Source organism: Plectropomus leopardus, chromosome 6 (genome assembly GCF_008729295.1).
Source record: "Plectropomus leopardus isolate mb chromosome 6, YSFRI_Pleo_2.0, whole genome shotgun sequence".
Lineage (NCBI taxonomy): Eukaryota > Metazoa > Chordata > Actinopteri > Perciformes > Serranidae > Plectropomus > Plectropomus leopardus.
Window position 1 is genome coordinate 35,753,446 of NC_056468.1, and position 10,415 is coordinate 35,763,860.

At 42.5% G+C, this 10,415-nt stretch overlaps 1 protein-coding gene across 1 annotated transcript; it reads right to left on the bottom strand.

Moving 5' to 3' along the window:
* Positions 1 to 4,648: 4,648 nt before the first annotated feature.
* LOC121944727 (tetratricopeptide repeat protein 16) lies at positions 4,649 to 10,347 on the bottom strand. The gene is made up of 12 exons (XM_042488614.1): positions 10,279 to 10,347; positions 9,950 to 10,087; positions 9,728 to 9,828; positions 8,990 to 9,119; positions 8,612 to 8,826; positions 8,185 to 8,287; positions 7,983 to 8,124; positions 7,478 to 7,622; positions 7,189 to 7,354; positions 6,888 to 7,021; positions 6,299 to 6,440; positions 4,649 to 5,167 (listed from the first exon to the last, which is right to left on the bottom strand). Exons 1-12 carry the CDS (start codon positions 10,345 to 10,347, stop codon positions 5,033 to 5,035), a joined length of 1,620 nt encoding a protein of 539 aa, XP_042344548.1. The 3' UTR covers positions 4,649 to 5,032.
* Between the last annotated feature and the right edge of the window lie 68 nt (positions 10,348 to 10,415).

The window sequence follows — 10,415 nt, forward strand, 5'->3', positions numbered from 1 at the left end:
TCTGAAGCGCTTGTCCAAAGCCGAGGACAGGCAGCACGCTACGAGAGAACACACACAGCACGGACAGGGAGACGGTGGCTGAGACAAGCCAGTAAAACTGACTGGAAAATTTATGAGAAGAACAAACAGGCAGATGGTTTATCTCTCCAAAATATATAAATTGTCTTTAGAAATGTTCCTCAGGGGAGACGCTTCGTCTGCTCGCCTCTGTCTGTCTGTCCCCCCTCCTCTTTCTCTTTCCCGTCTCTCTCAGGGAAAGGAAGCACGCGGCCGAATTCGTTTATGAGAATTACAAGACTGTAAAGCACATTTTACCGTTTTTATACGTCCTCGAGGTGCCAAATGTGTCATGTGGAGCATCAGACGTTGGAGCGAGGGGAAGCGGCGGCCCCAGACATCAGTCTGTAACCCGACTGAAGCATCTTGATGTGTTTCTGGAGCAGCAGGTGGACTCCTCTGTCTGTTAACCCTTTATAACCTGGAGCCACATCACTTTTCTTGTGCTGCTTTAAAACACCTGTCAGAAATATTTGAACCTTTGAACTCCAAGAAAGTTGGAATGATTTCTTTCAAAACATGGGAGAAGGGCAACGAGCAAAGGTAGGAATAGTTCCACCAACTGCAAGAAATTAGTAGATTTAAAAATATATCTTTTTAAATAAACGCTAGGGAAAATGTCACGGGAAAAATTAAATCCATTTCCTTCTCGTGAATGAAAAACCTCGAGAACAACTTGCCTGAATTTCTTCAAATTTGGCACCAACGTTCACTTGGACTCAGTGATGTGCTAATTAGATTTTGGTGGTCAAAGGTCAAGGTCACTGTGACCTTACATCAGTCCCTTTCCTGTAGATGAGATGTCTTAAGTCAAGTAAAGTCAGTTGAATTGTATGTATAAAGCCCATTATCACAAATCACAATTTGCCTCTTTTTCAAGGCTTTCCAGCGTACGACATCCCTCTGTCCTTAGACCAACTAAAGAAAACTCCCCAAAAATAATCCCTGAACCGGGGAAAAAAATATGTAGAAGAACACCTTGAGGTAATTTTTTTAAACTTAAATTTTAAACATCCACCAAAAAGCTAAGGAAAAAATGTCTAGGAGAAAAAGACAGTTAGGGAAAAACTTAACTTATTACAGACAGAATTATTACGGAATAATTATAATTTTTTATCACTTTTTCCAAGTCTTGTTTGTTTGTTTATGTTAACTTTCTTCTTTTTTCAGGTAATTTTCTTGTATTTTCCACTGACCTCTTGCTTCATTTCTTCTTTCATTGCTCACTGCCCTTTCCCCATGTTTTTGACAGAAATCAAATTTCAAAGGGTTAACTCTGGTTCACCAATCAAGCAGTTTTGGCTATGATGGTTGCTTAATGTGCACTGTTCAGACTGCTGAAAACTTTTATCATTATCATATTGTTATTTATTGCAAATTGTATATTCAGTCTAGTGTGTTTGCTTTTGATCATTGTGTAATATTCTGAAGAATAAAATGAAATGTTGTGACCCTGTTTCAACTGGTCTTTAGGGACGTTTCGTGGAATTTTAACAGCCTCGACCATCTGAGCCGTCATCATAACGCGGTGATACGTGCTCTGCAGACCCCGACCATTGACAAAAACCCTGACTGGCACATACTTCAAGGCCCACTGCAGTCTAGCAACACTAATCCAATTCCAAACCCACATATCCCGTTCCACTTTCACTTCAGGAGGACATGGAGTTGTGCGTCCGCGCACGTCACCTGCCCCGAACACTACCCAAAGACTACAAACGTGTTCTGCATATCTTAGACAAAACAGTCTCGGGCCAAAACGTGAATGAACCTCCCCTCCACCAGGGAATGTTTTGAGTCGGGGCCAAGCCGCCAGCTCCTGTGCCCAGAGAAAGGTGTTTTTGTCTGGGCTCAGAGACTTGGCTGGCTGGGCCACCGGCACCACCCGGCTGGCTGCGCCTCCCGGCCCTGACAGGACGGTAACTTGAGCCTTTTATTGCACAAGTGTGAAACACTTTTCAGCTCCTTTACGACCACTGTCTATCCCGCACCGCTCTGCTGAGGGGCTGAGGCCCACACACATTCAGGACTGTACTTCTATGCTTATGAAGACTTTCTTCTGTCTGTGATCACTGATACTAACGGTTCAGTTACTAAAAATCTAATACCAACCCAATCCTAATCCTGACCCTAAATTAAAGACCTAACCTAAAAGCAGCCGTTGTGAGGACCTGGAAAATGCCATTGGGATTATAAGGATTTTCAGGATCAGCTGACCCTGACAGGGTTCATAGCTTATTTACCAATAAATTGCCATGACTTTGAGGCAAATTTTAACAAAATGACCGTTGATACTCCTTGTTTTACTTCTTGTTTTTCATTACTATGTATTATCTTTTTAAAATATATATCATTAATAAAAAATAATGAATTTGGAAAAGGATTAGCACTGGGGAGGGAACAGAAATCAGCATTGGATTTCCAAATTCACAGCTGTCCTTGATCACAACATTTGTTATTATACAGGTTTGTGAAACAAAATTTCCTGACTCTTCCAAAACTTTAAGGATATATTTAGTTTTACAAAACTTTTCCAGGCCTAGAAATTGCTATTTGCAAATTCCATGCTGTTTCCAGGTTTTTCATGACCGTACAAATCCTGTTCCTAGGAAATGTGGTCCTCACAAGAATAGAAACACACACACACACACACACACACACACACACTGTCTAAGGGTCTTATTGGGCGGCCACTGCTCAGCAGACATCAACCGTGTCAACACAATAAGCGCTGATTGACACAGGAGTGAGCATGGTCGTCTCTTTCGTGGTCGTCTGCACCCACATTCCACGGCGGTGTGGAATTTCAGTGGGTATCAAAATATAATAAAAAAAAAACATCTGAACACATAAAAAAATATGACTTAGACACCAGAAAAAAAGTGCTTTCTCCAATATTCCAGTCAATTCAGACACGGCAAAGAGAGAATATCAATTTCATTAGAGTCAATTAAGCACCAACAACCACAGTGAGAAGTGACTGTGACAGACTCTGGTATGTTTGGTATGTTTGTGCTTTTCGCTGTGTGCTGTGGGTACTTTCTATGGTGAGGCAGCAGCCAATGTGCCACAGGTCCTTTCGCTGTGTGTCAGCTGTTGCCACAGCTGTTGTTAATGCTGCGAGGCCAGCTGACGCTCTGAGAACACCACAGAGCTGCAGCCACAACACATCTTCACTGCTAGTACTCATCACCAGCGATACGATCAGATTCATCACTTCAGTTGAGCAACAGAGAGAAATTCATCAGGTATAAACTATTTACATTTTATGTGTATTTTTTTATGTGTATTTTTCTCTTTTCAGTAAATCTGCAAGAGAAAATGCTTATGTACTTTCCCATCTACTACTATTATTACTGTAACACGCCTTCATGTAAACAAACCATTATACCAATCAGCTGTGCCCTCATGTAAACAATCCAGTGTCCCAAACAGCTGTGCCCTCATGTAAACAAACCACTGTACCGATCAGCTGTGCCCTCATGTAAACAAATGACTGTAGGGATGAGCTGTACCCTCATTTAAACAAACGACCGTAGGGATGAGCTGTACCCTCATTTAAACAAACCACTGTACCAATCAGGTGTGCCCCCATGTAAACAAACCACCGTACCAATCAGAAGTGCCTTCATGTAAACAAACCAATGTACCAGTCAGCTGTGCCCTCGTGTAAACAAACCATGTAAGGCATTAGCTGTGTGCTCAAGATTATACTTTGGATGGAATGACTTCAAAAATGTGCCAGTACTTGCTGTCCTCCTACTTTTGTACTTTTTAAACTGAAAACACACATTTTAGATTGTGCTATTTACTGGTAATGACAAAGAATATAACTAACAGCAAGTAGGTCGTCTGTGAAGATCATTACAGGAAACTTTCAGGTCTGGTTTGTGGTATGGGTTTGGGTCATTGATTAACACAGATGTTTACAGGTCAGGTGGAGAACAGAGACACGGAGACAGAAAAAAATATCACAGGACAAAGAGAGAGAAAGAGAAAGAGAAGGAAAGAACACTTTATCAACACAGTTTCACAAAACAATGAATTTGCTATATTTTTGACAGATTAATCCCTTAAGTTTCGGTGTTTAAATGCGTACAAAGAATTGAGCAAATCGGACAAATGAGATCACTTGCAAAATGTAGATGGGGATCTGCTGTAGAGACAGTACTCATAATGGATACACAGAATGTAACCAGTCCAGCACACTGTTAAGGGATCCTGAGAAATGCTATCATGCTAAAACTGTGCCTCTGCTGCCACCCTTTGGACTACAGCGCATGACAGCATGCTAATTAAAGGATAATACCACAGAGTTTTAGAGAGGTGATGTTTCAGACTCTACAGTCTGCCTCAGTGTTTTTCTGTAAGATGAAATCAAAGATCATGTAGATATAACATGCTAACATGCTTTTATACATGCATTTATTAGTGTTAGTTCTATTCCTATTATTAGCTGGGTAAGATGAGTAGCATTTACTTATTATTTATTTTTTTATAATCATTCCTCTTTCGTTGTACTTATTTCTGTATTTTTTTCTTTACAATTTACTTATTTATTTTAACTTGTACAATTTAGACATCACAGAATAACTTTACTACTGGAGTAGAAATACCCACAAAATCTGTAAAACATATGGGCACATATGGATGCGTTGCGGCTACGCACATATGATTTAGCATGCGCTGCACAAAACGAATCAAAAATATGATGATAAACAGACAAAGATTTTTCTTTATGTGTGGGTTAGAGGAGCATAGTTAAGTTTTGTAGATTTTCTTCAGTTTAAACGGCTGTTAAAAGTGATTCACAGTGTTTGCAGCCAAAGTTTAAGCACATCAAACCCCTGCTGGAATAAGTTTTAAGTCTGAGGCAAAGAAAAATGTATTATTTACTTCCCATCCAAAGCAAAATCAATTATCACTTCTGAGATGTGGAGCCCAAATCTCTTGTAGTGCGACCACCTCTTGTATCTCAGGGCGGACTGGTTGTGTTGCACTGTGTGGATGCTGGTGGTGGTGCTGATGGTGGGTGGTGTGTGGTTTGGCGTGGCCCAGTGTGGTGCGCAGCTGGACATTCATGGAGAAATGATCCAACCACTTCTTCAACCTGCCACAGTTCCACACAAAGTTGAGCATCATGTACTCGTGACAAAAGGTTTGGAAGGTCTGTAGCTTGTGTTTATGGTGATATTGTTCTGGTAGGATGGAGGACAGTTTGACTTATGACAGCAGGAAAGGCCCAGGTGAAAATAATGAAATTAATGATGGCTGAATGTCATGTAGCTGCTTTGATTTCAGGATTCTGGTGTTGTTCATACTGGCTCTCTGTCGCTGAGACACTTATGCTACCTTCACGTACTCCTCGGAAATATTGTATTTACCATATTCATGAGGTACGACCACATAAACGGCCCTCCAAAACTGTGATTAGAAGTGGGAAATTGAGGATTTTCGGTGATTCCCGAAGTGCATGACATTTCTGGGTAGCAGAAATGAAGCAAAGCATGGAAACAGTGTCAACAATTGACAGTAAAAAAAAAATCATATATTTGGTTATTTTGTTTTTAGTAGTTATCGTTTACTTTTAGTAGTTACACACTTTAGTATCTGCTTCTATTAGCTACAGCAAGCAAGCAAACTTTGAACTGCAAAACGTGTTTTAAAAATCATCTAAATGTCTAACCATCCCTCATAATATGCCTTGCATTCCCTGGTATTAGTAGATGCAGAGTCCATGATTTTGTACTGGGACAAAAAATATGACCAAGCCTTTTTGATTTTTTTGGGTTTTTAGTAAAACATCAGCCACCAAAAAAAACCATTTTTATTTCTAGCATCCATGTTTGCTGCTTTTTCTAAGCAGAGCACTTTTATGTTGTGGTAACGACTGCACAGCTGGGAAGTGCGAAATTTCCAAGGAGCACATGAGGGCAGCAGAGGAACAGAGCCCTCGTTAGTGTAATTAGTGACACCTGAGCTTTTCCTGCTCACTCTGAAGTGCTGTGAGAAAGGCACATTGCTTTGTGTGGTTTCACATCGATTTTGAAAGTTTTCAATGATCTCTGTTTATGAAAATTTGCTTTATTCTTTCTACCCGTGTCTCGATCAGTTGCTCTAAAGGATATTAGTTTTATATTGTAATACACCTTCAAAAATTAGCAGCTTTTTGTAAGAACTGAATGTCATTGGATACAAACAACCCTGCTGCTGTGTTCATTCATGATTCCCCCGTCAGTACCTGCTGAGGGCTCCTCACAATGAGCTGCATCTCCTGTTGGTTCACACACAGCTTCAGCTCCTTTCCTGCTGCAGGCGGGGCCTCTGATTGGCTCGCTGTGTTCTCACCGGTCAGAGTCATCTTCTGCAGCTTCTCACTCAGTCTAACAACACATTACAACACAAGACACATTTGTCTCAGTATGCTGCTGGTTACATGGAGCATCTTTACACGCTGACAATAAGCTGTGAATAAAAAACATTCAAGTCATTTTTTTTCAGCAGATTCTGCGCGAGGAGGATGCTTAACCCTTTCAAACCTGAACAAATAGGCCTCCTTTAAAAGAAAAAAGTGCTTAAAATAATAATTCTTTTAGATAACTTTAAATGAATAATAATTATAATAATAAATATAGTTTTGTGGCATTTTGCTGTAAAATAATGGGTAACACAGACATGTGACGTGCAAAGTCAAACAATACCAAACCAAGCCAGCACACGCGTGTGGAAAAAGTTTATATGAGGAACATAAGGTCTTTATAAGGACTACATGGTCTTATCAACACGTTCTGCTGCGCTGCTTTAGTCCTAACGGCTGTCGGGTTGCTGACCTCTGCTGATCAGAGGAGGAGCTGCAGGCCTGGATGGTGTCCATCAGCTGGTCTCTGACTGCTTGTCCTGCTGGACTGGACAGAACATCAGACACGCTGCAGCCGGGGAACAGATGCATGAGCAGAGGAGGCAGCTACAAAACAAACACACACACATACACAATTTACCACTTTTTAGCACTATAAGCTATGGAGACTGTTCAGCACATTGAATAAAAAGATTATATAATGTTTTTGTGACTAAATCCTCTGAAAAAGTGTCTCATGTCAGTGGATCTGGATGGCGAGACAGAGCTCGCACCTCCTCGTTGGTGGGATCCAGGATCAGCGTGCAGATGAAGTCCCGTCTGGCTCTGTCCAAGTTTTGGAGTTTCCGGAAGGCCTTGGATCTGTTCTCATAGTACTGACTGGCTGTGGGGTCGTACTGGACGGCCAGAGAAAACATGTCAGCTGCCTCCTGGAAACACCTGCAGACGCACACATACACGTTCACAAACACCGCCTCGAAACAGGATTTGATGCCCGTCCTCCTCGGGTTTGAATGAGTTTGTGTGGGTGTTAATTTGCGTGTGTGTTAGTGTGGGTCTGACCCGTCCTGGAAGCAGAGAGAGCCCAACGTGTTGTGGAGGACAGCGAGGCGGAGCCGGACAGCAGGGTCATCAGGCCGCATCATCTCCTCAGCCTGCTGGTAGTCGGCCATGGCGAAACACCAATCACCCTGTTTAAAGAAACAATCTGTAACACACACACACACACACACACACACACGAACATCCCAGATGGATCCTTTGAACCAGTTTATATGTATATGTATATGTATATGTTTTTTTATATGTATATATATAGTAATTTTAACAAGTTAAAGGTTTTTGTCATGATGCCACTGTTTTTGTTCTGATTTTTTAAATCATTTTCATTACCACATGCAAAATAGATTTTTTTTTTGATGATCATTGCCTGATTAGCAGCAACATTGATTGTGACAGGTCACCTAGTTGAAATAGCATGTATTTTCTCCATAGGTAAAAATGACGTCATCACACACACACACACACACACACACACACACACACACACACACACACACTCACTCACCTCCTCTGTTCAGGTACAGAGCCGGCTCGCTCTTCTCCTCCTCGATGGCCTTGTTGAGAAGCAGAGTGGCCTCGGCGTAGAGGCCTCGGCTGAAGCACTGAACAGCAAAGTCATTGTAGGTGAGAACGAGCTGAAAGGTCACCTCCTCCTCCGCGGAGCTGCGCTCGTCCTTCTCGACTGTGGCCTCCTCCTGAACTCTGACCTCCTCCTTCTCCTCCTCCTCCTCCTCCTCGCTCAGCTCCACAGCCGTCACCAGATCCTCAATGGCTGCTGTGAAGTCTTTCAGACGTCGGTACAGAATCCCTCTGATGGAGAATTGGAGTGAATGAAACAGATTTAATTTGGATTTAAATGAAATAAATGCAGCCAAATAGATCAAGTTTAGCTCTGAGATTTTTAAAATCGGAAAATGTAAAACGCCAGCTCAGACGTCACTATATGTTGGTATGTTCTCTCCACGTCTGTATGCTTTTTATTCAGGGGGGCTTCGTCTCCCCCCACAGTCCAAAAACATGCTAAGATGTCATCTTGTACGTTTTGTTTTATTTTACAGCACCTTTGTAACTCAGATCTTGTACAGTTTTCACCACTCGGTTTCATTCAGGTCTGAATGTTTCATGTGGACTCACCTGAACAGGTAGAGGCGTGCATCCTGGGGGCAGTTCTCCAGAGCGACGTTGATCATGCAGAGGGCGTCAGGCAGCCGGCCGGTGGACGCTCTGTCCACGGCCTTTAGTCTGGCCCGTTCACTGGCCTCCTGCAGCTGCAGCAGCAGGGCTGCGGCTTCACGACATGCTGGGTTCAACGCCAACGCCGACCTCACGTCTTGATAACATTGTGATGTCTGGACACGAGAGAACATCAGCGTCACCACACACATCTGAATGTGTGTATACGAAAGTTTCCCTTTAACTGCCCGATTCTTTGCAGCGTCAGCCGAGCCGCAGATGTGTGTGTGGTTGCTGGTTTTAGGTGTGTGAGGTGTAAGAAGTCTCTGCAGCTGTAACCTGGCTGAGCAGTTTGTGCAGTCGGGCTCTGAGGACGTAGAGGTCGGCGGTGGGACCATCTGACAGCATCCAGTCGTTCACCAGCTTCAGACAGTCAGCGTGGCGTCCTGCAGCTGTCAGACAGGCCAGGCTGGACAAAAGACATTCATGAACAATGTGTGTGAATCACAAACAGAAAAACTAGAATCAAAGCCATAACAACAAAACTGTACGTCTCATCTGAAGGCTTAAGTGCTCTTCTTGTTCACTGTGATTTTGATCAATGTATCAACACATCTACATACACAGTGTTTATGCACATTTTTACCTGTGAATTTCCATAAGTTTCCCATGACCTTAAAGACCATACGTCCTCTGAAATGGCCGTCACAATACTCCTCATCAGTTCTTTTTCATTACTTTACAACAGCCTTTTGATATATATTATTCAAGAAAAATAATAATGAATTCAGAATAGGATTAGAACTGAATATTTAGATATGACTTAGGTACTGCTTGTTATTTATGAGAGGAGAGGGGGTTGGTGCAAAAAGAGAAGGTATGTTAAATAATTTTTTAAGCACTGAGGAGGAACTTAAAATTTTAATTTTGGCTAAAGGGGAGGAGCATACAACTTTAAAAAGCTGTATTTTGTATAATATAACATGCCTGCGGGTTTGGAAGGCATGTTTTCTTTTTTAAAATTTTGGCCAAAAAAAACTAAATGATTAACATGATCTTAGTACGCAGGTTTCCGACCTTCTGACCTCGTAGGCCCTGCAGTCGGGCCTCAGCTCCGCAGCTTTTGTGAAGGCCTCCAGAGCCTCGAGGAAAAGGCCTCCGTCAAACAAACACTGGCCCTGAAGACAACACGAAACAGAGAGATAACCCTTAATTGATTTTAGTTTGGGCATTAATCTCTGAGTTTATGAAGGCTGCGTTACAATCAGCCCAGCCAGAGCAGAGGAGTGCTGCGGAGACCTGGAGGTAGTAGATGAAGGCCAGGCGGGCGCTGAAGGCACCGGGCTCCAGGAGCCAGGCCCGTTTATAGCAGGCTGCCGCTGACTGGAAGTCACACAGCTGCAGGTAGGCCTCCGCCTGGCTCACATACAGCTGAGTCTACAAACACACAGCAGCAGGTTAGAATTAAATCGATAATGACTGAAGTGAGATAAACAATCGAAAACTTTATTTTATTAGGATAAAACCACCCCGAGTCAGTACAGCCCCACCATTAACTGCTGAGGCACAAATCTTAACATACAGTAAATTTGAACATGGGTAAGTCTGTGTCATATGTAGTGCAGCACCTGCTCTGGCTGCAGTGTGATGGCTTTAAAGAAGCAGATCACAGCTTTCTCAAACTGGGACTTTCCCATTGCCTCTCTTCCATTCATGTAACTGCAGAGACAAAAATCAGAAGCAATATGAACCTTGAAAAGGCAAC

What these genes read in the sequence shown, in the direction of transcription:
- LOC121944727 (XM_042488614.1), bottom strand. Translation starts at nt 10,347, where the DNA reads ATGGGAAAGTCCCAGTTTGAGAAAGCTGTGATCTGCTTCTTTAAAGCC. An exon ending in TCTCTCTGCTTCCAGGACGG is followed by an intron (nt 7,355 to 7,477) that starts GTCAGACCCACA and finishes GTGCGTCTGCAG; the next exon opens with GTGTTTCCAGGAGGCAGCTG. An exon ending in TTGTGAGGAGCCCTCAGCAG is followed by an intron (nt 5,168 to 6,298) that starts GTACTGACGGGG and finishes GAACTGTGGCAG; the next exon opens with GTTGAAGAAGTGGTTGGATC.